The 15,260-nt window shown below is 65.8% G+C and overlaps 2 protein-coding genes across 3 annotated transcripts; both read left to right on the top strand.

Moving 5' to 3' along the window:
• On the top strand, positions 1-7,150 carry ZNF628 (zinc finger protein 628). The gene is made up of 2 exons (XM_016427411.2): positions 1-3,296; positions 3,813-7,150. Exons 1-2 carry the CDS (start codon positions 3,119-3,121, stop codon positions 7,010-7,012), a joined length of 3,378 nt encoding a protein of 1,125 aa, XP_016282897.2. The 5' UTR covers positions 1-3,118; the 3' UTR covers positions 7,013-7,150.
• Positions 7,151-7,396: 246 nt separating this feature from the next.
• Positions 7,397-15,221, top strand: NAT14 (N-acetyltransferase 14 (putative)). 2 transcript variants are annotated; one of them, XM_056796563.1, is made up of 3 exons: positions 7,397-7,594; positions 8,094-8,225; positions 14,676-15,221. In XM_056796563.1, exons 2-3 carry the CDS (start codon positions 8,154-8,156, stop codon positions 15,219-15,221), a joined length of 618 nt encoding a protein of 205 aa, XP_056652541.1. In that variant the 5' UTR covers positions 7,397-7,594; positions 8,094-8,153. The 2 variants fall into 2 exon arrangements, with proteins under 2 accessions (XP_056652541.1, XP_056652542.1); XM_056796564.1 differs by lacking the exon at positions 7,397-7,594 and having other exon boundaries at positions 7,974-8,225.
• The last annotated feature ends 39 nt before the right edge of the window (positions 15,222-15,260 follow it).

The raw sequence follows: 15,260 nt of genomic DNA, 5'->3' as shown, positions 1-15,260 counted from the left end.
CTGAAGATGTAAAGCCACCAGCTTTCATTTTTGATTATTAAAAAAGCTTTTCAAAATAAAAGTACAATCAAATGTTTGAATATTGAACTACAATAAAGTACAAAACTTAAAAAAAAAACAACAGTCCAGCTGCTCCCAGCTTTGTGGAGAAAGCAGCTCGGGGCCCTGAAGCCGGATCTGTGTGTCATCAGTCGGTCAGTGGCTGTGGCCACGTGTGTCCCCCTAAATGTTCAAAGCATGGAGCCGCTCCCCTAAAATGGCCAAGGTGAGTGCCTAGACCCTTTGTGTGCATGGGGAGAATGTTCAATTCAACTCAATTCTCCATTCAATCAACATCCATTCTGTCCCCCTTGGGTGTCAGAAAAGACAAGAACAGAACTTGTCCTCGAGGTGCTTTCATTGTACTCAGAAGAGCAAATCAGTGCTGAAAATTGGACACCAGATGGCCCCAAATCACTGCAAGTTCCAGGGGGAGGGGGAGAACCAACAAGTGGGGCTCCCCGAAGGCAGGTGCACTTGAAGAGAGTAAAGGGTCCTCTGCTGGGTCCAAGAGACAAGGAGAGGGAGAACGTTCCAATTGAACAGTGGGGTCAGAAGGTTTGATGGATCCCGTGACGACATAGCTCCTCCTAAAGCATTGCCAAGGCCTAGGCCGGGAAAGGAAAGCTACTTGGATTGGCTGAGAGAAAGGCGTTCATATAAAACCATTCACTAGCCTGGAATTGGAGATCCAAGAGAGTGGCACGCCAGGAGGCAGCACTGTAGCCAACGCCGCGGCGAGACGCCTGGAAGATTCTGGATTTGCCATTTTTCCCAGTGAGGCTGCCAGGTGGCTCCGTGGGTAGAACGCCAGGCCTGGAGTCAGGAAGACGAGTTCAATCCAGTCTCATGTACTTCCTAGCTATATGACCCTGGACAAGTCACTTGACCTCTAATTGCCTTGACCCACTGGAGAAGGGCCTGGCAAAGCACGGACAGTGTGGTCCGTGGGCTCGTGAACACTCAGTTGCGACTGAACAACATCTTCCCGTCGGTGTCCCACAGGCATCGCCAGCCTGGCTGACCTGGGAGATGGAGGAAGTGGGCAAAGCCCATTGAAGGCTCCCCAAAGAACAGCTGCACCACAGTGGGAGCACCCCTAAGCACAGGTTTGTGCTGGACCCTCACGACGCCTCTGCCTGGCACGTTAGCTGTTGTCAGTCAGTCTTTTCATCGCCTCTGAGTCTTCATGAATCCATTTGGGATTTTCTTGGCAGAGACCCTGCAGTGGTTTGCCATTTCCTTCCCTGGATCATTTTACAGATGAAGAAACTGAGGCCGACATGGGGAAATGCCTTGCCCGGGATCACACAACTAGGAATTGCTTGAGGCTGAATTGGAACTCGGGTCTTCCTGACTCCAAGCTTGGTGCTTTATCCACTACGATGTCCCCTAGCTGCCCCATCAGTCAGTTAACAGGCATGTCTTAAGCACCTCCTACGTGCTGGGCACTGGGCCGGGGGATGGAGATAGGAAGGCAGAAGGGCAGGGTCCTTGCTCTCAGGGAGCCTCCTCTGATGGGGGTTGATGGCACGTGTGTCTGGGCTCCGGACTTCCACGCTGCTCTCTGGCTCCCTGTGCCCCCATCGGGTCCCCCCCAGGGCAGGGGCTTCCACTTCAGCTCCAGCGGGCAGCACTGGGCTCCCATTCTCCGGCCCTGCAACACTGAGGCGTGGGACCCGCTGCAGGCCTGCAGAGCCCTGTCCATGGTCGGATCTCCTCTGACTAAGGCGGGGGCAGGAGAGGCAGCCAGAGGCCTGAGGCCTGGACTCACCGGAAGCCCCCATTGGAAGTCCCGGAGAGCTGTGCCAAGCCCGCTTTCCAAAGAAGGGCCAAGCAGAAACTTCCCTGGGACCCCCCTCCTAACCATTGGCCACAGCCCTGCCCTGCCTCCCATTCAGCCAGTGTGCCAGAGGATTGGGGGAGGGGGAAGCCCAGACCACCTGGGGGTGCGCCTCCCCCATCCCCCCCTCAGTGCACCATTGGGGGGCGCCGGCTGTGACACGGGCAGCCCCGGGGGCTTGTGGGGCAGGGAGTGGCCCTTTACAGATGGCTGCTTCCTCCCCAGCCCACATCCAGCCAAGGTCAGTGGAAAAGGATGGGCACAGGCCCTGGGGGGCTGGGCGGGGCTGTTAGCTTGGCTTCTCCCGCCTGCTCCGGGGCTGCGGAGCCCGCTGTGGCCTCAGCCTCCTAACGGGCTAATAATACTGCTAGAGGCCCGGACAGGAGGCTGCTGCTTCGGCAGGGTAGATGCCCCCATTTGGCAGTGACCCGTCAGGCCAGAGCATGCGCATCCAGGGGTGGGAGAGGGAGTGCCAAGGTAGGGACAGATGCGGGCTTGGTGCATCAGGGGAGGGGCTACACCACGGGGTGGGGGAGGGGCGCAGATGCACGGAATCCTGCAGGGAGGCGGTTTGCATCCCTGAGGTGGGGGAGGGGGTTCCGGTGCAGTGGATGATGCAAGGCTGGTGCATCCCCGTGGTGTGTGTGTTGTGGGGGGATGGGGAGGAAGTGTTGGACTCTTCCCACAGCCCCGCCCGCAGGGCGAGGACCAATTGGGCCAAATTCTTTGGACCACTGGGGATTAGAGGCTCCCAGAGGAGGCCCGCTCAAAGGCATTCAGGACCATCTGTCCTTCTTCTAGGACTCCAGGAGCCTGGTTACGAACACTCGTAGCAGGTTGACCCGGGGAGCCAACAGACTAGATAGATGGTACTTCAAAAGAACTACAAATCCCAGGCGAGCGAGAGGAGCGCATGCGTAGTGGCCCCCTAGCCCAGACCAACCATGCGTCTAAGACAACCAGGCTTTCAGACTGGGGAAAATAATTCGCAAGTGAGCACGCCAGCCGACCCGAAGGATGGAGTGAGGAAGAACTACAAATCTAAATGAACCACGGCGTCCGCCAATGGGAAAGTGCGCGTGCGCAATAATACGACCCGCGACCGGGTGGAGCCTAACCATTTAGGTGGTCTCAAAACAGAGCGGAATCTGGACCGCGCATGCGCGCCAGAGTGCCCTGAAGGCCGCTGGAACTACCGGCCCCAGAAGTCCTCGGGGCAGTCAATCAAGTTAGCGCATGCGTAGTGACGCACGAGGGAGGCAGTTTGTGTGCGCGGCCGCTGCTGCTCAAGCTTGGCTGCCTCGCGCCGGGGCCTCTGGGAGGCGGCCCTCCCTCTCCGGCCTTCCCGGAACTCCCACCTTCCAGGCATCTCTCGCCTCAGGGCCTCCCGCTTCCTATCCCTCGGGGGCCGTAGGTAAGAAACCAAAGAAGGGAGAAAACCTAAGGGGGGGGTTTGGGGATGGAGGAAAGGGACCTGGAAGGGCGTAGCTGATGGCACCGGAAGGGGCGGGACTATGCGAGACGCTTGACGTCTGTTCTTAAAGGGGAGTCTCCTCACAGGACTTTATTTAGTCGGCAGGAAAATAATCTCCCCTCTTAAAGGTGCCCGCCACATTCTTAAAGGGGCCAGAATGTTCCTGAGATCCCAGAGACCCAAAGCCCGCCTTTGTGGAGGGGAAACTGAGGCTGGGGGTGGTGGAGGGAAATCAGTGAGCAGAAGGAAGTTGCTGTTCCCAGGGCCAGCCAGGAGGCTATGTTCCACTTTCTCAGGGCTCTTGTCCCAATCCCAGGCCTCCCCCAGAAGCTGCGGCCCCCTCCGGCCCTGGGCATGGCACACGCCCCTGCCAAGGGCCCCTTTTCTGGGCGCGAAGTTCAGGGCAGGCGGCCGGCGCGTCCCCCCTGACCGGGCTCTGGCCTCTGACCCCCGCAGGTGCCATGGTGGGCTCCCCCCTGGACATGGCCCCGGCCCCGACCACCGAGGGGCCCCGAGAGCCACCGGCGCCCCCCGCGGCGGCCCCCCCGGCCGCGGCGGCCCAGTATGAGTGCGGCGAGTGCGGCAAGTCCTTCAAGTGGTCGTCGCGGCTGCTGCACCACCAGCGGACGCACACGGGCGAGCGGCCCTACAAGTGCCCCGACTGCCCCAAGGCCTTCAAGGGCTCGTCGGCCCTCCTGTACCACCAGCGCGGGCACACGGGCGAGCGGCCCTACCCGTGCCCCGACTGCGGCAAGGCCTTCAAGCGCTCGTCGCTGCTGCAGATCCACCGCAGCGTGCACACGGGCCTGCGGGCCTTCACGTGCGCCCAGTGCGGCCTGGCCTTCAAGTGGTCGTCGCACTACCAGTACCACCTGCGGCAGCACACGGGCGAGCGGCCCTACCCGTGCCCCGACTGCCCCAAGGCCTTCAAGAACTCGTCGAGCCTGCGCCGCCACCGGCACGTGCACACGGGCGAGCGGCCCTACCCGTGCGGGGTGTGCGGCAAGAGCTTCACGCAGAGCACCAACCTGCGGCAGCACCAGCGCGTGCACACCGGCGAGCGGCCCTTCCGCTGCCCGGCCTGCCCCAAGACCTTCACGCACTCGTCCAACCTGCTGCTGCACCAGCGCACCCACGGCGCCGCCGCCGCGCCCGGGGCCGGCTCCAGCCACCGCTGCGAGCCCTGCGGGAAGGTCTTCGCCTCTGACGCCTACCTGCAGCGCCACCTGCAGACGCACGCCCCCGCGGCCCCCGCCCCGGCGCCCGCCGCGCCCCCCGAGGACCCGCCGCCCCCGCCCCCGCCCCCGCCCGTGGTGCCCGAGCTCTTCCTGGCCGCCGCCGAGACCACGGTGGAGCTGGTGTACCGCTGCGGGGGCTGCGAGCTGGCCTTCGCCAGCGAGAGCCTGCTCCTGGAGCACCAGCCCTGCCCGGGCCCCGGCCTCGAGGCGGCCGCCCAGCCCGCCGCCTTCACCTGCTCGCCCTGCGGCAAAGCCTTCAAGACGGCGGCCGGCCTGACCCGCCACCAGCAGAGCCACGGGCCCGCCGGCGCCCCGGCCTACCGCTGCGGCGGCTGCGACCGGGCCTTCCCCCAGCTGGCCAGCCTCCTGGCCCACCAGTGGGCCCACACGGAGGAGGCGCTGCCACAGGCCGAGGCCGCCGAGGTCACGTGCCCCCAGGAGGCCCCGGCCCCGGGCCCCGCCGCCCCCGCCCCGCCGGGGGACCGGCCCTACAAGTGCGCCGAGTGCGGCAAGGCCTTCAAGGGCTCGTCGGGCCTGCGCTATCACATGCGGGACCACACCGGCGAGCGGCCCTACCCCTGCGGGGAGTGCGGCAAGGCCTTCAAGCGCTCGTCCCTGCTGGCCATCCACCAGCGCGTGCACACGGGCCTGCGGGCCTTCCGGTGCGCCCAGTGCGGCCTCACCTTCAAGTGGTCGTCGCACTACCAGTACCACCTGCGCCTGCACTCGGGCGAGCGGCCCTACCCCTGCGCCGAGTGCGGCAAGGCCTTCCGCAACACGTCCTGCCTGAGGCGCCACCGGCACGTGCACACGGGCGAGCGGCCCCACGCCTGCGGGGTCTGCGGCAAGAGCTTCGCCCAGACGTCCAACCTGCGGCAGCACCAGCGCGTGCACACCGGCGAGCGGCCCTTCCGCTGCCCGGCCTGCCCCAAGACCTTCACCCACTCATCCAACCTGCTGCTGCACCAGCGCACCCATTCCGCCGAGCGGCCCTTCGCCTGCACCGTGTGCGGCCGAGGCTTCGTCATGGCCGCCTACCTCCAGCGGCACCTCCGGACTCACGCCCCTGCGGCCCCGGCCCCCACCCCGGCGCCCGCCGCCGCCACCACCCAGGACGTCCACGTGGTCCCCCACCTTCAGGCCACGCTGTCCCTGGAGGCCGGGCCCAGCCCCGCCAACTCTCAGACCTTCCTCCTGGTCCAGACGGCCCAGGGCCTCCAGCTCATCCCCAGCAGCGTCCAGCCCCCGGCCCCCACACCGCCCCCTTCCACTCCCCCAGCACCCCCCAAGCTCATCCTGCTGCCGGCCTCAGGAGCCCGGAAGAGCCCAAAGGATGGTGGGAGGGCAGGCCAGGGGCCCGGGATGGTCTGGCTCCCAGCGCCCGGGGCAGTCTCGGGGCAGGGAGGAGGGCCGGGCCTAGCTGGAGGGGGAGGGCAGAGCCTCATTGTCCTCCAGAGTGTGGGGGGTGGAGAGGTGGGGCCCCAGGAGACCAGAGGAGTCCGGCTCCAGTCTCTGCAGCCGGCACAGGAAGTGACCACTGTCCAGCTCCAGCCTCTGCAGCCGGCGCAGGAAGTGACCACAGTTCAACTACAGCCTCTGCAGCCAGCGCAGGAAGTGACCACGGTTCAACTACAGCCCCTGCAGCCGGCGCAGGAAGTGACCACGGTCCAGCTCCAGCCCCTCCAGTCGGCACAGGAAGTGACCACGGTCCAACTCCGGCCAGCCCAGGAAGTCACCACGGTCCAGTTGCAGCCCCTGCAGCCATCACAGGAAGTCACCACTGTTCAGCTTCAGCCCTTGCCCCCCACTCCTGATGTTTCCCTGCAGCTCCAACCCGTGTCCAGTCCCCTGGCCAGCCCCGGGGGGTCCGGTGGGCCAGCAGAGGCTCAGAATCTGCTGGTGGTGCAGGGAGGGGCTGGTGAGGAACTGCTGGCCACCCCTGGGCCCAGTGGGGATGTGGGGTCTGGGGAGGGCGATGGGGGCGGCGGGGGAGCCGTGGTCCAGGATGTGCATTTTGAGACCTTACAGACAGCGGAGGGCTTGCAGAGCGTCCTGGTCCTGAGCGGGGCCGACGGGGAGCAGACCAGGCTTTGTGTGCAGGGGGTCGAGACCCTCTCTCCGGGGCTGGCTGAATCGCCTGCTCCCGGCACACAGGCTCAGAAACTTCTCATTATCCGCAGTGCCCCGGCCGCCCCTGCAGACCTCGTAGAGAACGTGCCCGCAGCGCCACTGCAGCTGTTGGCTCCTCCCAGCCCAGCCCCTGTGCCCGCTGGGGCTCCCCCGGGGCCTAGTCCACAGGTGGTACAGGTCGTCCCTGGGGCGGCAGCAGGGCCCGCTGGAGGGGCCGGCCAGCCTGCTTTGCCTTCTATCCATATTGTACAGGCCCTGCCTGCTGTGCAGCTGGTCCACACCTTCTGAGTGAGGCCCTTAGACCCACCGGGAGGCAGGCCGGCCAGGGCAGACTCCGAGGGCGAGGGGCTGGACTCTCCCTCGTGCCTCGGCCGAATAAACGAGCCGGGGGCCACGTTTACCAATAAAAAAATGGTATCTCCTCTGCTCTCGGCCCTTGTCTTCTTCTCTGGGAATGGGCAGGGGGGGTTGTGGTGCAGGGGCAGTCCGAACACAGCTTGCAGTTTGCCAGGCTTTTCCCATTCCTGGCTGCGGCTGCCTCACCCTGGCCAAGTCCCTGCCTTTCTGGGCCTCAGTTTCCCCATCTGCAAAATAAGAAGGTGGCACTGAAGGGTGGACGGCCGGCCCTGATTCTGTCATTGCCCAGGGGCTTGGAGTGGGGCCAGCCCTGCCATTTTGCAGCTGGGGAGGCCGACCTCCCTACGGGATTTCCCTGGCTCCCAGGTCCCAGGGGAGAAGAGGGCGGACTGATGCTTCCCCTGCATCCCTCTCCACTAGCCAAAGAGCTCGACTCCACCCTCCTCCGGGGAGTTGCCTAGCAACCCCATCCGGGCCAGAGGGATGGAGACATGCGTCTGCTCGCTGAGACTGGTGAGTGCCCCGTCCCTGCCCTACTCGGCTCGCCCTGACACCCGACACAGCAGGAGCGTCCCGTGGGGACCTCGGCTTCCTTTAAAATTGCAGGACCTGGGGGTAGCCAAGTCGATCCCCAAGCCCCGGTTTGGCTCTCCGGAATCCAGCCGGAGCTGTGCCCCGCCCTGTCCCTCAGCTGATTCTTCCCACCCCCGCCCTCCACCTCAGCCAGATGTGTGCCCCCCATACGTTCAGAATGGACTGTTCCGGCCGCTCCAGAGACTAGAGGGCCTACAGGGGGCGGGTGGCTTGGGCTGGAAGAGTCCATTCTTAGGGAGGTGGAAGGTCTGGAGCCCAAGGTTAGGCCAGCGAGGTGGGTGAGACCATTGCTAGGGGAGGGGAGGGGCGCCCGGGTTCTACCATTGTCCCAGTGGGAGATGCCATTGGCTCCTAAGGAAGGGGGAGCCCAGCCGAGGAAAGAACCATTGCCGATTCCGGGGGGGGAATTTCCCTCCAGTTCTCTCGCAGGTAGCCGGACCTTCAGTTCCTGAGGTGCGGGGGCACCCGCAGGGGTGACATGGCCCCCGATCACCTGTCCGTGAGGCAGATGCGGGAGGAGGAGAAAGCCCTCGTCTTGGAGCTCCTGAAGGTCTAAGGCGTGGCGGGGAGAGAGGGAGGGGGGCGGGCTAGGCAGCCCCACAGCCCGAGCCAGTGCACCCATGGGCTCACACTCACCCCCCCCCCGCGTGCCCCCCGCCCTCCCCCTAATGTGCCCACAAATCCTTGCCATTGACCTTGCCCCTTCCCCGCCCCCTCAGCTCCGGAGGGGCTACAGAGCTACCAAAGCTACAAAAGAGCCAAAGTAATTACAAAGTAACCTAGGGGGAGGGGGGCGGCATCCCCGGCAGAAGGGGAGACCTGGGCAAAGGAAAGGCGGCAGGAACTGGCATCTTGTGTTGGGGAACAGCAAGGAGCCTGTTTCTCCAGGGTAGTCTGGTGGAGGATGAGGCCTGGCCCTGCACAGCCCCTCCAGCCCCCCCCCCCCTCCCGTTAGAACTGGGCACCTGTGGCCAGGTGTCTGTGGACCGGCTCCTTTTTCAAAGGCTCCACCTCCCATGCCTTGGAGGTGCAGGGACTTGGCCAGGGTCACCCATCCCCAGGCCATGGCTCTGGCTCCAGCTGGCCCTTCCCACCTCCGTGGGGCAGGCTCCTCCCAGCGCCCTCCCAGTTTGTCCAGAGAGGGAGGGGGCTGGTGAGATGCCCCAGAGGCAGAGGCAGACACAGACGGAGGGCAGCGACTGAGGCAGACACAGATGGGGGGCAGCGACTGAGGCAGAGGCAGACACAGATGGAGGGCAGCCGCTGAGGCAGACAGACACAGACGGAGGGCAGCGGCTGAGGCAGACAGACACAGACAGAGGGCAGCGGCTGAGGCAGACACAGACGGAGGGCAGCAGGTGTCCCGGGAGGCTGAGGCAGACAGACACAGACGGAGGTCAGCGACTGAGGCAGACACAGACGGAGGGCAGCGACTGAGGCAGAGGCAGACACAGACGGAGGGCAGCGACTGAGGCAGACAGACACAGACGGAGGGCAGCGGCTGAGGCAGACACAGACGGAGGGCAGCGACTGAGGCAGACGCAGATGGGGGGCAGCGACTGAGGCAGACAGACACAGACGGAGGGCAGCGACTGAGGCAGACACAGATGGGGGGCAGCGACTGAGGCAGACACAGACGGAGGGCAGCGGGTGTCCCGGGAGGCTGAGGCAGACAAACACAGACGGAGGGCAGCGACTGAGGCAGACACAGATGGGGGGCAGCGACTGAGGCAGACAGACACAGACGGAGGGGAGCGACTGAGGCAGACACAGACGGGGGGGGGGCAGCGACTGAGGCAGACACAGATGGGGGGCAGCGACTGAGGCAGAGGCAGACACAGATGGAGGGCAGCCGCTGAGGCAGACAGACACAGACGGAGGGCAGCGGCTGAGGCAGACACAGACGGAGGGCAGCGACTGAGGCAGAGGCAGACACAGATGGAGGGCAGCCGCTGAGGCAGACAGACACAGACGGAGGGCAGCGGCTGAGGCAGACAGACACAGACAGAGGGCAGCGGCTGAGGCAGACACAGACGGAGGGCAGCAGGTGTCCCGGGAGGCTGAGGCAGACAGACACAGACGGAGGGCAGCGACTGAGGCAGACACAGATGGGGGGCAGCGACTGAGGCAGACACAGATGGGGGGCAGCGACTGAGGCAGACACAGACGGAGGGCAGCGGCTGAGGCAGACAGACACAGACGGAGGGCAGCGGCTGAGGCAGACAGACACAGACGGAGGGCAGCGGCTGAGGCAGACACAGACGGAGGGCAGCGACTGAGGCAGACAGACACAGACGGAGGGTAGCGGCTGAGGCAGACAGACACAGACGGAGGTCAGCGACTGAGGCAGACACAGACGGAGGGCAGCGACTGAGGCAGACAGACACAGACGGAGGGCAGCGACTGAGGCAGAGGCAGACACAGACGGAGGGCAGCGACTGAGGCAGAGGCAGACACAGACGGAGGGCAGCGGCTGAGGCAGACAGACACAGACGGAGGGCAGCGACTGAGGCAGACAGACACAGACGGAGGTCAGCGACTGAGGCAGACACAGACGGAGGGCAGCGACTGAGGCAGAGGCAGACACAGATGGAGGGCAGCGACTGAGGCAGACAGACACAGACGGAGGGCAGCGGCTGAGGCAGACACAGACGGAGGGCAGCGACTGAGGCAGAGGCAGACACAGATGGAGGGCAGCCGCTGAGGCAGACAGACACAGACGGAGGGCAGCGACTGAGGCAGACAGACACAGACGGAGGGCAGCGACTGAGGCAGACAGACACAGACGGAGGGCAGCGGCTGAGGCAGACAGACACAGACGGAGGTCAGCGACTGAGGCAGACACAGACGGAGGGCAGCGACTGAGGCAGAGGCAGACACAGACGGAGGGCAGCGACTGAGGCAGACAGACACAGACGGAGGGCAGCGGCTGAGGCAGACACAGACGGAGGGCAGCGACTGAGGCAGAGGCAGACACAGATGGAGGGCAGCCGCTGAGGCAGACAGACACAGATGGAGGGCAGTGACTGAGGCAGACAGACACAGACGGAGGGCAGCGGCTGAGGCAGACAGACACAGACGGAGGGCAGCGACTGAGGCAGACAGACACAGACGGAGGGCAGCGGCTGAGGCAGACAGACACAGACGGAGGGCAGCGACTGAGGCAGACGCAGATGGGGGGCAGCGACTGAGGCAGACAGACACAGACGGAGGGCAGCGACTGAGGCAGACAGACACAGACGGAGGGCAGCGGCTGAGGCAGACAGACACAGACGGAGGGCAGCGGCTGAGGCAGACAGACACAGACGGAGGGCAGCGACTGAGGCAGACGCAGATGGGGGGCAGCGACTGAGGCAGACAGACACAGACGGAGGGCAGCGACTGAGGCAGACAGACACAGACGGAGGGCAGCGGCTGAGGCAGACAGACACAGACGGAGGGCAGCGGCTGAGGCAGACAGACACAGACGGAGGGCAGCGGCTGAGGCAGACAGACACAGACGGAGGGCAGCGGCTGAGGCAGACAGACACAGACGGAGGGCAGCGGCTGAGGCAGACAGACACAGACGGAGGGCAGCGGCTGAGGCAGACACAGATGGGGGGCAGCGACTGAGGCAGACACAGATGGGGGGCAGCGACTGAGGCAGAGGCAGACATAGATGGGGGGCAGCCGCTGAGGCAGACAGACACAGACGGAGGGCAGCGACTGAGGCAGACAGACACAGACGGAGGTCAGCGACTGAGGCAGACAGACACAGACGGAGGGCAGCGACTGAGGCAGACAGACCCAGACGGAGGGCAGCGACTGAGGCAGAGGCAGACACAGACGGAGGGCAGCCGCTGAGGCAGACAGACACAGACGGAGGGCAGCGACTGAGGCAGAGGCAGACACAGACGGAGGGCAGCGACTGAGGCAGACAGACACAGACGGAGGGCAGCGACTGAGGCAGACACAGACGGAGGGCAGCAGCTGAGGCAGACAGACACAGACGGAGGGCAGCGGCTGAGGCAGACACAGATGGGGGGCAGCGGCTGAGGCAGACACAGATGGGGGGCAGCGGCTGAGGCAGACACAGACGGAGGGCAGCGACTGAGGCAGACAGACACAGACGGAGGGCAGCGACTGAGGCAGAGGCAGACACAGACGGAGGGCAGCCGCTGAGGCAGACAGACACAGACGGAGGGCAGCGACTGAGGCAGACACAGATGGGGGGCAGCGGCTGAGGCAGACAGACACAGACGGAGGGCAGCGGCTGAGGCAGACAGACACAGACGGAGGGCAGCGACTGAGGCAGACGCAGATGGGGGGCAGCGACTGAGGCAGACAGACACAGACGGAGGGCAGCGACTGAGGCAGACAGACACAGACGGAGGGCAGCGGCTGAGGCAGACAGACACAGACGGAGGGCAGCGACTGAGGCAGAGCCAGACACAGACGGAGGGCAGCGGCTGAGGCAGACAGACACAGACGGAGGGCAGCGACTGAGGCAGACGCAGATGGGGGGCAGCGACTGAGGCAGACAGACACAGACGGAGGGCAGCGACTGAGGCAGACAGACACAGACGGAGGGCAGCGGCTGAGGCAGACAGACACAGACGGAGGGCAGCGACTGAGGCAGAGCCAGACACAGACGGAGGGCAGCCGCTGAGGCAGACAGACACAGACGGAGGGCAGCGACTGAGGCAGACACAGACGGAGGGCAGCGACTGAGGCAGAGGCAGACACAGACGGAGGGCAGCCGCTGAGGCAGACAGACACAGACGGAGGGCAGCGACTGAGGCAGAGGCAGACACAGATGGAGGGCAGCCGCTGAGGCAGACAGACACAGACGGAGGGCAGCGACTGAGGCAGACAGACACAGACGGAGGGCAGCGGCTGAGGCAGACAGACACAGACGGAGGTCAGCGACTGAGGCAGACACAGACGGAGGGCAGCGACTGAGGCAGACAGACCCAGACGGAGGGCAGCGACTGAGGCAGACAGACACAGACGGAGGGCAGCGGCTGAGGCAGACACAGACGGAGGGTAGCGACTGAGGCAGACACAGACGGAGGGCAGCGACTGAGGCAGACAGACACAGACGGAGGGCAGCGGCTGAGGCAGACAGACACAGACGGAGGGCAGCGACTGAGGCAGACAGACACAGACGGAGGGCAGCGACTGAGGCAGATACAGACGGAGGGCAGCCGCTGAGGCAGACAGACACAGACGGAGGTCAGCGACTGAGGCAGACACAGACGGAGGGCAGCGACTGAGGCAGACACAGACGGAGGGCAGCCGCTGAGGCAGACAGACACAGACGGAGGGCAGCGGCTGAGGCAGACAGACACAGACGGAGGGCAGCGGCTGAGGCAGACAGACACAGACGGAGGGCAGCGGCTGAGGCAGACACAGACGGAGGGCAGCGGGTGTCCCAGGAGGCTGAGGCAGACAGACACAGACGGAGGGCAGCGCCTGAGGCAGACAGACACAGACGGAGGGCAGCGCCTGAGGCAGACACAGACGGAGGGCAGTGGCTGAGGCAGACAGACACAGACGGAGGGCAGCGGCTGAGGCAGACAGACACAGACGGAGGGCAGCGGCTGAGGCAGACAGACCCAGACGGAGGGCAGCGCCTGAGGCAGACAGACACAGACGGAGGGCAGCCGCTGAGGCAGACAGACACAGACGGAGGGCAGCGCCTGAGGCAGACACAGACGGAGGGCAGCGGCTGAGGCAGACACAGATGGGGGGCAGCGGGTGCCCCTTGGGCTGTCCTCAGCGCAGCTTGTTCCGAGCCCTTCCTGTCATCTGCCGCGTGTCCGTCTCCTCGTCATGGGCCCAGAATTTCAGGGCTCCGTGTCTCCCGTGCCTCCTGCCGCGCTGCCCCTCTTCAGAGTGAGCCGGGCTCTCTCGCCCTCCGAGGCCCGGCATGTTGGCCGGCTGGTTCTTCTCCTTCGAGTCCAAGGTGTGGGCGCGGGCCCGGCCGGGCAGAGGGAGAACGTTTGTGGGAAAGTCACGGAGCCGGCCAGCATTTACGGATACGGGGGTGGCCCGGGGACTCCGTGGAGGGTGCCGGGCCTGCGCCGGGAAGACTCTTCTTTGGGCTCGATGGAGCCTCAGAGGCTTCCCGGGAAGTGGCTGCTCCTCACCGCCCGTTTGCTCATCATCAAATGGACAGAAGGAAAGGGCCGTCGGCTGCGGGATCCAGGGGGCGCCAGGAAGAAGTCGGGGAGGGAAGAGGGAGACCTCCAGGCGGGCACGGACGTGGACGGGGCTGGCCGAGTCGCTCTAGGAATTGGGCGGCGCACAGATGGCCGTTGAATCCACGCTGGGGAGCTGAGGATCACCAGGAGGAGGCGGCTGAGGGACGAGCGGAGAGAGGAGGGCCTTGAGGGGCCCCGGGGTGACGGCACACCAGCGGAGGAGGCTGAGGAGTGGCCACGTGGCGCTGCTCCATGCAAGCCTAGGGAGGAAGGATTGCGTCTCCCTCTCTTCACCCCAAATATCTCTTCCTCCCTTCCTTGGAGAAACCCTCTTTGGCAGGGACCCCCGACTCCCTCGGGGCCCCCCCAAGCCCCTTCCCTCTCCAATGCCCCGGAGTTCCTTCCAGAGCCTCGGCCTCTCTTGGGATCCCCCCGCTCGCCCCGGACCTTGACTCGGTGTCTCTGTGTGCTCTTGCCTGGCTGGCCCAGCCCCCTCCTTCGGAACTGGAGCATTCGGATTTCTCCGCCCCTCCTGCCCCCCGGATGGCGCTGCCCCCCTTCCCCCCCCACCCCTGGTCTTCCCCACCCTGCCAGGGCCCGGCAAGGAGGGCCTATAAGAAAGGTGTGACGCCCAGGCACAGGCCTGGTGATGGGAGGTCAGCCGGGCGACCCTGGGCAAGTCCCAGAAGCCCCTGCCTAGGCCTCGGCGCCGGGAGCCGCCTCAGGCGTGCTTCTAGGCTGGGAGCGGAGGGCCCCCATCCCTGCCCCGTGCGCGGCCCCCCTCCTCCGCGCCCTGACGGCCCGTCTGTCCTCAGGAAGGTGTGAAGGACACGGAGAACCGCGCAGCCCTGCACGCGCTGACGCAGCCGCCCGCCCTGCTGCTCCTGGCCGCCGCCAGCAGCGGCCTCCGCTTCGTGCTGGCCTCCTTCGCCCTGGCCCTGCTCCTGCCCGTCGCCCTGGCCGTGGCCGCCCTCAAGCTGATGGCGCGGACGCGCTGGGGCTCGCTGCCCTCGCCCTGCGGCCCGGGGGGCCCCTGGGTGGCCGTGTGGGGGACGGACGACATCTGCGGGGTGCTGGCCCTGCGTCCCGGGGCCGACGGGCGCGGCCTGGCCGTGGCCCGCCTGGCCGTGGCCCGCCGGCACCGCCGCCGCGGCGTGGGCTCCAAGCTGCTGGCCTTCGCCGAGGCCCGGGCCCGGGCCTGGGCCCGCCAGGCGGGGGGCCCCACAGTCAAGCTCGTGGTCCCCGCTCCCGTGGGGGCCCGAGGGGCCGCCGCGCTCCTGGAGGGAAGAGGCTACCGGCCGGAGGGGGGCCGGGGCTGGATGGGCCCCGCGCTCCTGCGGGAGTTCAGCAAAGAGCTCTGAGGGCCGCCCGGCCACCGCGGGGGCCCCTGCCCACCCTCG

This window comes from Monodelphis domestica, chromosome 4 (genome assembly GCF_027887165.1).
Source record: "Monodelphis domestica isolate mMonDom1 chromosome 4, mMonDom1.pri, whole genome shotgun sequence".
Taxonomy (NCBI): domain Eukaryota; kingdom Metazoa; phylum Chordata; class Mammalia; order Didelphimorphia; family Didelphidae; genus Monodelphis; species Monodelphis domestica.
Note: the sequence above shows the minus strand (reverse complement) of the source record. Positions and strands in the feature narration are given on the sequence as shown.